General features: G+C 45.0%; 1 protein-coding gene across 2 annotated transcripts in view; it reads left to right on the top strand.

The window, feature by feature from the left end:
* Positions 1-479: 479 nt before the first annotated feature.
* The window catches only part of PLA2G4A (phospholipase A2 group IVA), a 72,958-nt gene continuing 56,313 nt past the window's right edge, over positions 480-17,124 (top strand). For both annotated transcript variants that reach the window (XM_086617268.1, XM_086617267.1), the window contains exons 1-2: positions 480-603; positions 7,426-7,507. In XM_086617268.1, the coding sequence (XP_086473394.1) occupies positions 571-603; positions 7,426-7,507 (115 nt within the window). In that variant the 5' untranslated portion in view covers positions 480-570. The remainder of the gene's footprint in view (positions 604-7,425; positions 7,508-17,124) is intronic.

The raw sequence follows: 17,124 nt of genomic DNA, 5'->3' as shown, positions 1-17,124 counted from the left end.
CTGTCCTGTCCTGAGCATGTGGGCATCTTAATATAGAAGCAAAGCATGGGAGCCAAGAACTTGTAGCTACAGTAAAAAGGCTATTAACTAAACACTGATTATTATTATTATTATTATTTTTTAAAACTCATAATGCATGGAAGCATACAGATTTGAATTTATGTAATGGATCAATATAATTGCTCTTTTCTTTTGCTTATCTGTAGAGCTGCTAGAAACACTTGGATGACTGGAATTCAAGATATTTGGTTTGTGCTCTCACCCTGAGGTACAGGAAATAAGCACAAGGAATTTCTCCAGTTCAGGCAAGTAAGTATCTATACCTCCATAGCTTATGTGAAGTTAAGTTCTTGGTAAACAAATGAGTTGTGGGAACCTTCCTAAAGTGGAGGACTAATTTGCTCTGTTACAAAGTGTAGTTTAAAAGGAACATAATAATTTTAATGATTTTTTTTTCTTTATTTAAAGGATCTGTCATACTGAACTCTGCTTTGAAAAACTGAGAAACCTCTTCTGTGTAGAATTGAAAGAGACATTTGACGGTTGTCTTGAATAAAAATTAAAGCAAAAATGTCTGTCATTGATCCCTATCAACACATTGTGGTAAGTAACTTTGAATTTTCTATGTATCCTGTCTTATGTAATATATCCTGTCTCTTATAATATATCCTTTTAGAAGTTACTCTAAATAAGCACAAAGCATTAGAGTTATCATTAATACCTTAAAGAAATGGTAAATGTGATTACACAAATTTATTCAGAAATTCCTTGGAATGAAATTTGAAAGATTCAAGTGAGTTTTTCAAAAGCAGGTCGTGGCTTTTGAAACTACAGACATGTAGCTGCTTATGTGTAAGTCAAAATGGAACACAGGCTCCTAACAACCTCTTGGGTGTGATGTCACAGAGTATCTTTCTAAAGGACTTACTTGTTCACAGTGTTTCATCCAAGTGCCTATAGCTGACTGCTTCATACAAATTTTTCCACACACGGATTGCCAAAGTGACCTGTGGTCTACAAAAGTAGCATCACGTGTTTAACTTTCTCCCTTACAGTACAATTTCTTTTGTACAATTCTAGTTATGGAATAACTCTTTTCCCTTTTCATCAGCATGGATAGAAAGATAAATTGACAATTTTGGAAATTTAAATCTTAAACTAGTGTGCATCAGTGATGTCGATTCAAAGAAAATCTTCAAAATATAGCCTGCAAACTCTAGGTAAAGGTCAGTGAAATGATCTGTGCCACTCAACCAAAAGCTCCTGCTTCCTCCTTTCCGCTTGATTCCGGTGTTCCTGCTGGATCCCTTGTAGCAGCACTCAAAGGTGTCTGGCTGGAGTGAGCCAACTGACCCTGCCGAATTGGCAGAAAAACTGCTCAAAGCAAGAGGTTGTTCCTCTGCTGGCAGAGGTGGCCCAAGGGCAGGGTGCAACCAGGCGAGCACAACCTGTAGCAGCAGAGAAGTAGGAGCAAGGGGAGGAGGAGAAGGGAAGTGGGAGCGGAACTGCCCTTTGGATGGCAAGGCAGTGGAGTGGCTCAGCAGCCTGTTGAACACTGGCTTTCAGCTCTCATGTTCCCTCGCGTGTATTTGCTTGGGTGGCTTTCCAAAGTAAACACTGAAATTACAATTCCTACTCAAATCTGGAAGCAAGCTGGGTGTGTTCACAACCAGCACTTTTCGTAACAGTCCCAGAACCTCACGGCAGGAATCCAAGATAGCTCCCATACACTTGTCAGAATGTTGAACTTTTACAGGGCTAAAAATACAGCGTGTGCTTCCTTGAAACGATCTCTTATCAATTCTGTGGTTTCTGCCCCACGCAGTCACATCCTTTACGTGAGTTTGCAGCCAGCAGATGTCAAACTTGTGTTTTACCCGCTCCCTAGTCCTGTGAAAGCTGCTGTAAAGGCAAGTTTCAGGTCGGTGTCTGTATTTAACAGCCTTAAAACAACACACGAACTTCCTCCTTTCTGCATCGGTGCCCTCTCCTGGATGGAATTCTGGATCTGATCTATACCTTTGTGGAAGAGGTCTCAGGCACTCGACATTTTGTTGAATCATTCATGTAACAGCTCTTTTTTTCATGCCAATTTGTGTGCCACAACGAGCAAAGTGCAGCCTTAGAAGTAGTTAATCCTCTGGCAATGCTGAGCTGCTGCTGTAGGAATGTTGCTAATGCAGGAAGGAGCACTGTTAGTGCAAGAGCTGATCCCATAATAGCTTGAAAAGTGAGTGGAAATCTTTGAGGTTTCTTAATTTGGAAACTGAAATCGCATGGAACGTTTTACTAAAATTTAGAACAGTCAAAGGCAGCAATATGTATTGTCATATCAATACAAAAATCTTGAATTTTTAATTATATTCGGCATTAAAAGACTCAAAAGAATTCTGTATTTTCCGAAAGTCCTGCTGTTAACCATTATGTGTTTTCCAAGCTCTTTCTTTTTCTTTTTTTTTTTTTTTCCTCATTCTATGAAAGACTCTGAGGAAAAAAATAAGAAATTCACAAAGTTACTGCAGGTAGAGACAGAAGTGACTGTATCAAAAATGCTTTTAGATTCAGAGAATAAAGAATTAAAACACGTAATACGTGATCAGTTACATTGATATGGGGGATAAATATTACAGCCGTGGGGGAAATCACTTTAAGGCAAAATTTGTGTGTGTGTGTGCACAAATGTTTGTCTTAATTGTAATACCCCGTGACAGAAGAACACGGGCTTTATGAAAATCTGGTGCTTAAGAAAACAGGCAAACGTTTTTATTTGCCCAGCCCAGTTGTGAGCTCAAGTGTCCTTAATGTTAAGGAAGTAAAAGTAATAAATACTTATTACACAATCTGTCCATACCAGAGCTTCCTGCTTGGTGTTTTGTGTGCAGGTACATCTCCTCATTGAGTTACCTTCTCTGACTCAGCGTTCTGGGATTTGAAAAATGCTATTTTCAAGGCATGCAAATCCCTTGCTTTCTCAGTAAACGCGGAACGTTGGTAGGTAAAACCCGACTGTGTTACAGGAGATCTTGGCATGTTGTTCCATTTCCCAGTCCCATAGTGGGAAGGTAATGCTGTTTATGGACATACAAATGCAGCGATATGTAAAACAGAGGAAATCAGATAGTTATGGAAATTTTACTGTGGGGGGAAAAAAAGCAGTCAAAGGTGAGAGAGGAACAAAGGAGGCAGGAGGAGGAGCTGGAAGAGATGAAGAGCTCTGGTGTGAGAACAGGGGATACTGAACCATGACTGTGCAGGATACTTGGAAAACTGTGTGGATTGAACCAGTAGAGAATGGATACTGTCCACAGGAGGTTCCGTAATTCAGAAAACCCATGTTCAGAGAGGGCATATTGAAAACTCTTTTTTTCCCCTCTGTTCTTCCCTAAATTTATGGAGAAAGAGGAAGTGAAACGAAGCACGTATGTAAAGCTAGGTCACTTTGGGTGATAGGATTTAGGTTTTTGAGTTAATTGTGAGCTTCTGAAATTTTTAACCTGGCTTCAATTTTTAAAGTATGCAGATGTTGCTCCACTCAGTGTTGCAACGTTTAAGTGATTTATAGACCATCGTCTATTTTTCAGAAGCAATTGAGGAGTTGGCCATGTACAGATTTTTATCAAGACTTAAGATGAATGTCAGTCAGTTTGGAAAATGCAGCTTAGTCATCTAAACTAGCAAGGGCTGGATTTACAAAGGTATTCGGAGTCAATATGTTTCTTGGGGTATTTTCAGGCTGCATCTACTTCAGAACTCAAGTCTTTCCAAAAACTAACAAAAAATGCTTCTGAAAGTTGCACCAGGTGTTAATATGGACATTTGGGCCTCTTAATATCCTTAGAAACTGTATCCTAAGTGGAAAATTGCCTTAATTTCCGATTGCACTTAAGTTGCATGAAAAACATTTATTTTGGGATAAGAAAAGATCTAGGCTTTTGAGCTTCCTGTGTATCTCTGTGTATTTGGGTTTTTTTTACTAAGAGAGAGATCGTTTATTTTAGTAGTTGCAAATTTCTTGCAAGCGTGTGATTACAGCCAAATATTAATAACTCTCTCATTATAAGCCTCTGTGGGTTATTTTGGGTGAGGCGCAGGGAAAACAGATAATGTTTTTCTGTTTTGCCAGACCTCTGTGTGCTTACATTTGTTTCAGAGGATACCAGATGTTAAACCAGACTTCACTTTCTTGGCAGAACAACGGCTGGAATGACAGGGTTTGCTGCTTAAGTCAATAAAAAGCAATTTTCCCGATAGTATTAATAAAAACAGTTATTGATAGTATTAGTAAAACAATTACTGATGTGTAACAGAAAGTAGTGATGATCCCTGTGCTGCCATGGTGGGAATACACTAGTAAGTCATGGTTTGGCCTTGTTTTGGTGGTGGACCTTTTATTTAGGCATCTGAGTTTCATGAGTAAGACTAGGAGATGCAAGAAAATGACTTTACAGAAGTGCTTTTGGTCAGTGAGCATCTTGGTAGCATGTATAGTATCCCCATATTACAGCCAGGACTCTGGGGCACCAGAATTGCACACAGAGCAGCTGGGAACTGGATCCAACATGCCCATGTCTCCTACTCGTCGCTTAATTATAACTCCATCCTCCTCCTTGTTGCTAAATGTTCAACGATCTCTGATTTGTGGGCTCTAGTGAGGACAGGCTCTTTCTTAACAGCTGAGAATAAGGAGAAGGGTTTGTACTTTGGGCTGTTTCTCGTAATTATGAGGTTGTATGTGACAAAGGAACTACATCAATCTGCGTGAACAAACCCTGAGGCCAGCCCTGCCTTGTGAAACCCACGCTTCAGCCATCTGACATGCGTGTGGAGGTGGCACACACCGATAAAACAGCTTTGAGCGCGTTCAGGAAGCAACCTGAAAACAAGGGGCGGCGAGAGTCGGTGTTTTCTGGAGATTCACAGCTTGTAAAAATTCTTGAAGCAGGGTAAATGACAGAGCTGGGGTACTGGTGGTACCAGATAACCACTAAAATCCCTGTTTACCCTGCTGTAGTGGAAAACTGGACTTTTTTTTGCCACGTGGCAGAGGCAGGAGTTTATTCAGGGAGTTTATTAACCCCATCCTCCTTCCCATTCATCCGTCCACTCTTGGAAGCTGCGATGCAAAAGGTGATGGATGTCACAAAATCCTTGGTTTGTCTTCATGTCAGCACAGGGCAGGCTGTTAGGTAGGTGTTGCTTCCGAACAGCTTTGAATTCCCCCATCTAAACTCTTCCCGCTGGGTTTGATGCTTTTGAGGTGAGTTAACAGTCCCTGTTGGGAGAAGCAGGTAGAGCCTGGATTCCATTTTTACTGGGATAGTTGAGCCGTTTACTTGTGCAATGACGAGTATGGCACTTGTAAGGCAGTAGTTTGTATTGCCACAGTTTCCCCCCGCCTGCTTACTCGTTCTTGGAACCAGACAACTCCTACAGCTTACAGGGGGAAAATTACAGAGTTGGAATTTACTGCTGGGCAGACTGTCATGAAGTGAAGCCTCCAGCAGTTGTCACAACATGTGGGTGATTACAGCTGTAATAAAGATGCAACGATCCCGTGTCTGGGTCAGCCAGTGTCTGCAGTGAAGTCATACCCTCAGCATCACTGTGGGCACTTCCTCCTCGAGGTCATGCCACGGTGAGGTGGCGATGCCTTTGCAGACCTCTGGACTACGGGCTTGTGGAGGAGTTTGTGCTGGTATCATTTGCGTTGTGGTTTTCATGCGTCCTGACTCTATTTAAGTATCCACAAGCCACTTTTGCTGTCTTTAGAAGATTAGGTTTAGCTTTTTTCTTTTTTTTTTTTCCAGAAAATGGTATATAACCTATAAGAAACTGTCATTTTTTTGGTTTATTTGTAATAAAGCGATCCAGTGGACACCTGGGCACTGGATTTGGCAAAATTACATTTTGGACATTTGTAATAAAGGGATCCTGGAAAAGGACACCAGTCTCTGGGTGTGTAAGCATGTTGTAGATGTGAAATAATGAGGCTTGGCTGAAACAACCAGTTCTGAAATGACTGAGAACCACCTGAAGGCACTTAAAAAGTCTAGCAGTTGAAGCAGCAGTAGCTGAAATGGAGGCATGTGCCACTGTTGGAAACTAAGCCACGTGTGGGTTGAAGGGTATTTTTGGTCCCAATGACTGATGTGCAGTGTTTATTTTAATGTCTTTCACAAAGTTAACGAGTACTTAGGAAAAGATAAAACAATATCACAGTTTCAGCTGTAGAAATGGAAACCTGGGAAACGGCTGTATCAGTGCATATCATAGGTCCTGCAGGAGGTACACTTTTGGGCCGGTGGCTTGAGCGGTAAGAGCCAGGCAGCTTGGACCTGGTGCTCGTTGTAGAGGCAGAGCTCAGGTGTGAGATGGTCCCTCCTGGTGCCAGAGCTTCTGTCGCAAGAGCGCGAGCTGGCACGCTCCAGGTTGTACCCCCATGTAAGACAACATCTGGGCACTGGGGGCAGTCAGACAGCTCGAGTGCCTTAAGACTGGCTTTGAGATAGCAGTGGAGGTGGAAGTGCTGAGGTGATGGTGTGAGACCTGGTCCTGGCTCTAGTGCATAAAACTTACCCACAGGTGTCCCTGTAAAGGCCGATGTGGTCTGCCTTGCGACACACAGTGGTGGTTCTCATAATGGTGCTCAGTAGGTTGGTCAAACTTACAGCTGTGTAGGTAGAGCTACAGCGGGTGTGAGTTACTGAGCTCTTTTCATTAAGGCTTTTTCTTTGGTTTCTTAATTTCACACCTTTTTCTACTTCCGTAGTTCATTTGGGACAGAGCTGCTGTTAGAAAGGCGGCTCCTGCTGTGAACTGGGGCTTTGCAGGAAACAGGAAGCTCCAGAAGCAGCGTGAAATTTGCTTGTCGATGTTTTAACAGCTTGCTTTTCACCTTCCCTCCGTTGTCTTAAGGACACTTGCATTTCGGGTATCGATGTGTCCTAAGGTGGTGTATTCCATGCACTACCACCTATGTATCCCTTGCATGTGCAGTATGCATATAGCTGTTTCAGAACGTATACTTTGAAATATTTGCACCCATTCTCTTTACTGGGGGAAAGTAATTACAAAGAAGAGCGCACTGTAAAATAGCCCCCTTTTTATTTTTTTTTTTTCTCACCGTACCAAGTTGTCCCCGACTGACTAAATGCCTTAAAGCAGGTTCTGTAGAGAGGAGGAGTGTTGTTCGTTGAGATTAGTAGGTGTGGCTGCAGGAAAATCCAGCAACCCTATTATAAAGTCTGACCTTTCTGTAAAGCTACAGGGTGCAGTTCAGCTTTAAGATGCTCTATCCAGTATGAGTTTCACTTACATTTTGACTGGGTGATTTCTCTCTCTCAGTTTTTTGGAGAAAATGAAACCTATTTGGATAGGTGGTTTTTGGTTCTGGAGCTTAATCACCTCTAACTCTCTGACTTCCAGGTGGAACACCAGTATTCTCACATATTCACCGTGACAGTGAAGAAAGCCACGAATGTCACAAAAGGAGCGTTTGGTGACATGCGTGAGTATTTCTGTTTTGCCTCTTTCTTCTAGGAGACTGTTGCTGTAGGCAAGGGGAGATGACACAGCAAGCTTGTCATCCATTAAATGATTGTTAGTGGGTTGGTGGCGTTTTGGTGGCTTTTTTGGGGTCTTGCTTGTTAAAGCTGGGGCAACGTACCCATTTCCTTGCTCACTCACTAACTCAGAAAGCAGATTTGCCGCTCCTTCTTTGCATGGATCCAAAAAAGCTGAGTGAGGTGTAAACAATTTGCCTACGAGCAAGTGACACCTACACTTAGTTTTTTGGCTCAGTCGGAAGTGCTGCTCCGAGTATAGTGAAACTGGCAATTGCTGTATCTTCAAAAGGCTGTGGTTTGGTGGTGGGAAGACTTAAAAAGAAAGAAGCCCAGAGCTCTGCTGAGTCAGTGCCGTAAAAAGAAAAAAAAAAAAAATATCCAGAAGAGATAAGCACATCTCATGGTGGAGAGTTAAATAAGACACCAGCCCTTCTTCCCCCTTCTGTTGGGCTTCTGAGCCTCCGGGCTCAGTAGCCAAACAGGAAACCAGTGGGAAGAATGAGCCATGAAAACTGTTTGCTCTTAAGGGGTGAAGAAGGAGAGAAGAATATATTGGCTGACTCTGTAAAAAGGATGTTCCTGCTTCCTTGATCATGACCGTTGTGCTGTCAGCCGTCTGTCCCTTTCCCTGGCACTGCATGCAGAGCGTGGCGTAGCCTGAGGCTGCCAGCCGGTGCCGGGGGCACGCGTGTGGTGCCTTGGTCCTACACTCTGGCCAGGCTTCTCTCCCAGCACCTTCCTGGAAACTGCTTTCAGGTCGAAGTAAAGCAACTTCTCTGACACTCAGCTTTGCTGTAGCAGGTTAACAGTTAGGTTTTTTTTATCACTAGTGTCTACTGTTGATATTAAACTTGAGGAGTAGGTGGGAGGGACAGTTGGGAGGGGAAGGTTCAAGCGCCCCAGCTATGAGGGGAGCCCTAGCAGAAGGGGAGAAGAAGGAATTGGGAATCTATTTAGCATTACTATAGGTGGAGAAAAAGACCCCACAGAGAAGATGCAGTGGGGTGTTATCCTGATGGCCTCTGAGAGGGTCTTGATAGAAGAAGACTCTGGCAGTAGTGCTGTGAAGAGTAGAACAAGGGGCCTACATGCTTGCATGTGTAAGAGGATGGTTAAATGGAAAAATACAGGTTCTCAGACACAGCGGTCTCTGACGTGAGACATTGTGGGCAACATGAGAAGGGAAGAAAGGGGGTTGAAATGAGGACCTCATGATGTGATATTGAAGGGAGTATGGAAAGGGTGAAGAAAGCCAGGAGACCACGGTGTGCTCCCCCCACCTCGGACAAGTATGGTCCTGAAGTATAAACTCCAGATATCCATCAATATAATTGGGTTTTTTCCAGACAAAATGCTTATCTTATTGAGTCATCAAAACCAAAAAGCTACGCAGGAAGAACTTTTTATTTTGGTAAAACCTGACAGAACTGTGCTCAAGGGCCACTGAAACCTGCTTGGTTTCCTGTCTGAGGCAGCTACGAGTGCTCCGTAGCCTGAGGCATCTGCGTTCTGGGGTGTCTCTGAGTGGGCTTCCAAGTTCCTGGGGCTTGTTCTTGGAGTCCTGGCAAATCCTCCAAAGTGAAAAAAACAGATGTGTTGCTTCTGGTTTTATTTTGGAAAAGTGAAAAATATTTTTATTTCCTATGGACGTACAAAACTTGGTGTGTTGGAGGCTGGAAGCTGTTTGATCAGATCAGTAATCAGGTTAAATACTTAAGAAAGATGCATGAAGGTGTGAGCAGTGGAAGTAAGCATATATATAAATATTTTTTCATTTAATTTGCCAAAACCCTAACCTGTTGAAGGAATTTTTGACCTTTTAGGCTGGGTTTCAGATCTCAAGGATAGGATTCACTACCAGGGAGGGTGGCTATGATGTATAATATGAGATGCCTTGGTTGAGGTGGGTACCTGAGTGTTGCTCTCCCATGACAGAAACTACCAACTGTTGACTCTTCTGGTGGGTTTCTCCTAATTTACTCTCTTGTTGTTGCTCCACTTTGTGTAGACAGTGACTGTTCTGCGGGCAAGAGAGGTAATTTGACCTTGTGGTGGTGATGGATGTCCTGGTGAACATGAGAGATTTTGTGTAATGTTTTACTTTTCTTCTTTTTTCCATATCAGTCTTTCCAAGACTTTCTGGAATAGCTGTGAAAGAGCTGACTAAATCTAAATTTATTTTATAATTTTGCTGTTTGTGTGTGATATTTCTCATCTTAAAGATTTGAGGTCTACTTCTGCTCAAGGAGTCTCAGATAAGAGGTCTAGTGTGCATGGTGCCCCCGCTCTGTGGGTGGGCGTGAAGGGCCTGACTTCCCTGGCATAATTATCCACACCTCCGTTTCCTCAAGCCTAGGCTGGGGAGATAGGCAATGTTTTAAGTAAGGTTTTCAAGATTTCTTGAGCTCTTCATTAATGGAGAGCATAAATGGTTGTGTCATCCTTAAAACTAGGTGACAGATGCCCGCTACACCGTAACTTCCACAAGTACTGTGTTTCCTTGAGTGAACAGTTCACACACACAGCGCTGCTGATTCAAGACATTTTTAGCTTCCTGGCTGATCTGGGTGGTTGGAACAACAGAGAAGCTGGAGCTAGGATAGCTTCCAGTCTTCTATTTTTATTTTATTTGGCTGAGATTTCCCATTGTCTCTGTAAGCTTTAAAATTTTTGTAGAGTGATCTGACGAAGACAAGCAATCAAATCTGACAATCGAATCTGAATGTGGGTCATACCAGGATCTGAGTAGCTCAGCTACAGTAGCTGCTTTTGTTTCTGGCTGACAAAGCACATCAAAATAAACGAAAATGGCAATAATTGCATCATAAAAATTTTCCGTGTAAATGCTTTTCATATATGAAGGAAGTTAGTCTGCTGACACCAGTTTGTCATTCTGTGAATGTGTGTGGGGGGGTGATAAATGAGAATTACTGTAAGAATGCATGACCCAGGATGTTTGGGGGGGTTAAACGAAAAGTTTTAAGAGCAGACTCCCTCTTTCCCAGGAGTTCATTCAAATCTCTTCTTATTTCAGGTATCTGCCCATTTAGTGTTGCCTTTGTATATCAGTACTTCGTTTACTGATTCCACTTGTTTTAATTTTTATGGTGTCCCTTTCAAGGTGTCTCTTGCACTCAAGATACTGTCCTATCAACGTGCAATCCATGCGGCTCTGTCTTTACAAAAGGTTTAAATTCTGTTTTAGTCACTGCCGCTCTAATAGCTGTGCTTGGTTCTTCTGGCTAAATGTTCTTACAGGGTGGAGGATTTGAGATGAGCAACTGCAGCAGATGTGTGGTGGGTTGACCTTGGCTGGCTGCCAGGTGCCCACCAAGCTGCACTATCAGTCCTCCTCCATCAACAGGACGGGGAGAAGAAATATGATGAAAAGCTCATGGGTCAAGATGAGGACAAGGAGATCACTTACCTATTCCCGTCGCAGGCAAAACAGAGTCTATTTAAGGAAATTACTTTTAATTTATTGTCAATTAATTGTAACAGAGTAGGATAGTTAGAAATAAAATTAAGAATATCTTCCCAGCCCATACCTCCCTTCTTTCCAGGCTCAACTTCACTCCTGACTCTTCTATATCCCCCCAAGTGATGCAGGGGGATGAGGAATGGAGATTGCAGTCAATTCATAACATGTTGTCTCTGCTGATCCTTTTCCCTCATATTTTTCCCTGGCTCCAGCACGTGGTCCCTCCCACAGCATAAAATCCTTCATGACCTTCTCTAACGTGGGTCCTCCCCATGAGCTGCAGTCCTTCAGGAACTGCTTTAGCCTGGATCCTTTCCATGGGGTACAGTCCTTCAGGATCATACTGCTCTAGCATGGGTGCCCCATGGGCCACAGTTCCTGCCAGAAGATCTACTGCTGTGTGGGCTCCTCTCCACGGGCCACAGCTCCTGACTGGAGTCTGCTCCTGCGTTGGCTCTACATGGGCTGTGGCTTCCTTCAGGGCACATCTACCTGCTCCAGTGTGGGATCCTCCACACGCCTCAATGTGGATCTCTACACCACTGTGGTCCTCCATGGGCTGCAGGAGGACAACCTGTGTCGCTCTGAGGGAAGGTCTGCTCCGGCACCTGGAGCACCTCCTCCCCCTCCTTCTTCACTGACCTATTATCTGCAGAGTTGCTTCTCTCACACTTTCTCCTTCCTCTCTCACAGCTGCTGCACTGTGTTGTTTACTCTTTCTTACATGTGTTATCACAGAGGTACCACCAGTGCTGCTGATGGGCTCAGCCTTGGCTAGCAGCTGGTCCATCTTGGAGCCAGCAAAAACTGTCTCTGTCTGACATGGTGACAGCTTCTGGTATGTTCTCACAGAAGCCGCCCAGCCCTCCTACCCTCCTGCTGCCCAGAACCTGCCACATAAACCCAATGGAATATCTCAAAATCCACATGGTTTTGGTGAGGATTTAATTGTCTTAACTGCTTAGCTTTCTGCTGGTCTCAAGGGTCAATAGATCTGGTAAAATCACTTCTTTGACTGCAGCTTTGGGAAAAGACCTTGCCTCCAGATCACTGAGTTCTTATATAGTGGATGTTCAGTTTTGAATCTTCTCCAGATCTCACACCATGCTGTAGAGCCTTTCCTTCCTTCCGTGACAGTACAAGAATTTGTAGAAAAAGACCAGAATCTCAAACTGAAGCATTCTGGATGAGAAATGCTTGCAAACTGTGGTTCTTCTTTCCATAGGACCTCTCCCCTTCTAGATTTTCAGGAGGCTTAGTGGAAAATTGGGCCCAAGGAACCACTGTAAAATTTATACTACATCTTTAAAGATCTATTTTTATTTTAGAATATTGGCTTCCAAACAATTGGTAGCATCTACAAAGGAAACCAGTTGTATGACTCCACTCTTAATGATCACTCGTCTTGCTTAATCCTGTTTTGGATTTGCAGCTTTCATTTGCTTCATCTGCTTTTGATGTTATGATCATAAACAGTGTCATTCCAGGCATTTTAAGGAAAAAGTCTTTTCTTAAAAACGTTTAAAGTTTGGATAGCTCGTGGCACTAGTACTCAGCTTCCGCCGCAGTTTCTGTCCACCCAGGATGCATTCCCACTGTCGTTGGGCTGCTCAGATAAACAAGTTGAAGTACTGGGAGCAGGCCGCTCAACAGACCTCAACCTTGGTTGCAAAACGTGCTAACACGGCGATGGAAAGCAGCTTCCGTAAGTGGCTCTTGGCACGGCTTGCCCAACCAGCAACAGACATCCCCGGCAAGTCCAGGAGATGTTCTTCAGCTGGGACAGTGTTGCCAGCATGCTTCCTTGTTGCCTCCTGCTTCTCCAAAGGAAACGAGGAGCCGTGGGACGAGTGCACGCCTTTCCCTGCTGGGAGGATCTGCTTCAGCAGTGTGGAAGGAAGGAGGAGGTGATGTCCAGTGCAGTTTCAGTCACCGTTTCTTTTGCCCTGGGGTTGTGTTCCCTGTGAGCCGGAGCTCTTGGCGGTGAAGCTGGCTTATGTAAAGCCAGAGCCACAGTCATCTGGTGCGGTTCAGGGGGGTGTGCAGGGTTTGAAACCCCTCAGCTCAGGGGAGGAACTGGAGATGCGCCTGCTTGTGTTACAGCAGGGACACAGCACTTTGTGTTAGAGCAGCTCATTGGGGACTGATCCAGCTGTTTTCTATGTCACATCTGTCCAGTCTTGCGCCCTGGCTTAGCTACAGTATACTTGATTTAACTGCTGAAGCGTCATCAGATAAGGCTCTTTCTGGCCCTGAGGCAGGACCTGATTTTTGCAAGGGAACTTATAGAGGAAAACAAGCCAAACTCCTCCCCTTTGCCAGCCTAACAACCTGGAAAAAGTAGGTCAGAGTTGGCCAATCTTCCAAGTCCTGCAAGCTGCACATGCAGATCTTCACGTGGCCCGGAGCTGTAGGATGTGCTGTACCCCTAACAGAGCAAAGCGGAGGAGTGCCGGAAGTATCTCGCAGGAAGGAGATAGAAATGTTCCCATTTGGAGCCATGCTGCTCCAGTCTGTGCTCGAGTGGCCTGGATGGGCAACTGAGTCTGAGGATGACCAAGCTCTGTGGGCTTACAGAATCATAGAATAGTTTGGGTTGGAAGGGACCTTTAAAGATTATCTAGCCCAAGCCCCATGCACTGAGTAAGGGCATCTTCAACTAGATCAGGTTGCTCAGAGCCCCATCCAACTTCACCTTGAATGTTTCCAGGGATGAGGCTTGGATGAGATCTACCACCTCTCTGGGCAACCTGATCCAGTAATTCGCCACTCTCATCGTAAAAAAAAAAATATTGCTTGTATCTGATATAAATCTACCCTCTTTTAGTTTAAAACCATTACCCCTTGTCCTTTTGCAGCAGGTCCTGCTAAAAAGTTTGTCCCTATCTTTCTTGTAGGCCCCCTCTAAGTACCGGAAGGCTCCTAGAAGGTCTCGCTGGAGCCCTCTCTTCTCCAGGCTGAACAACCCCAACTCTCTCAGCTTCTTTTCATAGGGGAGGTGCTGCAGTCCTCAGATCATCTTTGTGGCCCTCCTTTGGATCTGCTCTTTTCCGTACTGGGGACTCCAGAGCTGAACGCAGTATTCCAGGTGGGGTCTCACAAGAGCAGAGCAGAGGGGCAGAATCCCCTCCCTCGCCCTGCTGCCCACGCTGCTTTGGCTGCAGCCCAGGACACGGTTGGCTTTCTGGGCTGCCAGTGCACATTGCCGGCTCATGGCCAGCTTTTCATCTGCCAGCATCCCCAAGCATCATTCTCCATGGGGCTGTTCTTAATCCATTCTCTGTCCAGCCTGTACCTGTGCTTGGGATTGCCCCAACCCACGTGCAGGACCTTGCACTTGGCCTTGTTGAACTTCATGAGGTTCTCACCTCACAGGCCCACCTCTCCAAGGTCCCTCTGGATGACATCCCTTCCCTCCAGCATGTCCACCACCCCACACAGCTTGGTGTTATCTGCAAACTTGCTGAGGGTGCACTCGATCCCACTGTCCGTGTCGCCAACAAAGATGTTAAATAGCACTGGTCCCAGTACTGACCCCTGAGGCACACCACTCGTCAGTGGTCTCCACTAGGACATCGAGCCATTTACCGCAACACTCATCCAGCCAATTCCTTATCCACCGAGTGGTCCATCCGTCAAATCCATGACTCTCCAGTTTAGAGACAAGGATGTCATGTGGGACAGTGTCAAAGAAAAAGTCTACTGCAGATCTCAGTCTAACATTGAGGCAACTGCAGACTTAGATTTCAGTTTCCTTGACACGTGCAATGTTTTTGCCCTATTGTGGGGTTGGCCAGAAGCAATGCTGGGAGATGAAAGTCATGTTGGAAACAGGCTCATGTGTTCCACAGTGAAACTGATCCAGAAAATGCTACTTTTTCCAGTGGCAAAAATATCATTTCAATGAGAACCGAATTCTGTCTCTGGATACTCGCCATGTAGTTATTGAGGCACGGACTGTTTCTGTAAAACCTCAGTGAAAACTTGTTTTCATCCTGGAGGAAAACTCTCCTCTTACTCCATTACGCTGTAACGATAACATCAAAGTGGTGATGCTGGCGTAGACCAAGGATCCATCTTGCCTGATATTCTGGTTGAAGGACCTCCTTGTCTCTCTGCTTGAGGCCTGTGCCCCACTGTGACCAACTGCAGTGCTGGGAGAATGGAGCTTGACTGTGACTGGGGGCTGGTTCTGTTTCATGTGCTGTCACGTCTCCAGGCAGAACTTCGTGGTGAGGCTCTGCTCCAGGGACTTGTGGACACTACTGTTTCTCCACTTGGGGCCTTTCACTCCATTTAGGAAAGGTCTCCCTCCTTTTATTGCATTTGTCCTCTGTGATAATTTGATTTCTTCCTGCTTTCTTTTCTTTTCCCTCTGATCCCTCTTCCTAGTGAGGGCTTTGAAGTTGTAGTAGAGTTGGGCTAATGCCTGATCCCAAGGGAGAATGGGAAAGAACATCAGTGATAGTCAGAAGAACAGGGCGAGCATGTGATACTTCCCTCTGATCCTCTCCAAGCACTTGGCTGTCTTCAGGAAGGGACTCCTTGAGCTGGATGTGCTTCTGATGTGATTAGTAGCCCTCACTGAGTTGCTCTTGCATAAACTTCACTGGTTTTCCTTGAATCCACACAAGTCTTCTCATCCACAGCTCCTTTGATAAGGAGTTCTGTAAGTTGCCATCTACTGCATGAGAAGGCTTTTAATTTGTTTTGAAAATGGTTTTCTAAAAGTGTGGTTTGAAGCATCCTCTGGTTACTGTCTTGCATTTTACAGGATACTCCCTGTCCCATGTATCAGTCTGCATCAAAGGAAAGTTCGTACAACTAAATAAATCATAGAATCACGGAATGGTTTGGGTTGGAAGGGACCTCAAAGATCATCTAGTTCCAACCCCCCTGCCATGGGCAGGGACACCTTCCACTACACCAGGTTGCCCAAAGCCTCATCCAACCTGGCCTTGAACACTTCCAGGGATGGGGCAGCCACAACTTCTCTGGGCAACCTGTGCCAGTGCCTCACCACCCTCTAAGTGAAAAATTTCTTCCTTAGATCTCATCTAAATCTGCCCTATTTCAGTCTAAAGCCATTGCCCCTTGTCCTGTCACTACACGCCCTTGTAAAAAGTCCCTCTCCAGCTTTCCTGTAGCCCCTTTAGGTACTGGAAGGCTGCAATAAGATCACCCTGGAGCCTCCTCTTCTCCAGGCTGAACGGCCCCAACGTGTTCATCGATGTATTTCTGACTGAACGTGTTCTGAAAGGGAGGAAACCAAAAAATCATCAGCCTTCCTTATCTTCATTGCTACAGAAAGGAGCACTTTTTTAAAGCCTGTCCCTAAAATCTCTGCTCTACCGAAGTATCCGGCCAATGGTGTAGCAGGACAGTTGCGATACAGGGAACGGCTGTGTAATCACAGAACCCCAGAATGTCAGGGATTGGAAGGGACCTCAAAGGATCATCTAGTCCCACCCCCTGCCAGAGCAGGACCACCTAGATCAGATCACACAAGAACACGTCCAGGCGGGTTTGGAACATCTCCAGAGAAGGAGACTCCACAACCTCTCTGGGCAGCCTGTTCCAGTGCTCTGTTATCCTTACTGGGAAGAAGTTCCTCCTCATGTTTAAGCGGAACCTCCTATGTTCCAGCTTATATCCATTTCCCCTTGTCCTATCATTGGATGCCACCGAGAAGAGCCTGGCTCCATCCTCATGGCCGTCACCCTTTCCATATTTATAAACATTGATGAGGTAACACGAGGTCGTGCCGTGCTTAGTTGGCCGGATTAACTCCCTGGCACGATCATCCCTTTCCTCACGGCCCCATTCCCATCGGTGTGGGAGCGCTGGTCTGTCCGAGTGCTCCGTGCTCCCTTCTGCAGCCGTGCAGACGCAATGCCCGTGATAGCGCAGTAGGAACGGTTCACGGGTGCCACTTCATTTTTCAGTTTCCTGTAACTGCAGCAGCAACGATGACGCTTTTACTGAGACGTGATGTTTACGTAGCCGACCCGAGCTGTACTTAGCTCCACTTCTGCCCAGTTAGGACAGCTCCAGGTTTTTAAAACATTCCTGACAATT

The sequence above is a fragment of the Tauraco erythrolophus genome, chromosome 10 (genome assembly GCF_009769465.1).
Source record: "Tauraco erythrolophus isolate bTauEry1 chromosome 10, bTauEry1.pri, whole genome shotgun sequence".
In the NCBI taxonomy this organism is placed as follows: Eukaryota; Metazoa; Chordata; class Aves; order Musophagiformes; family Musophagidae; genus Tauraco; species Tauraco erythrolophus.
This window is presented reverse-complemented; position numbering and strand designations above follow the sequence as displayed.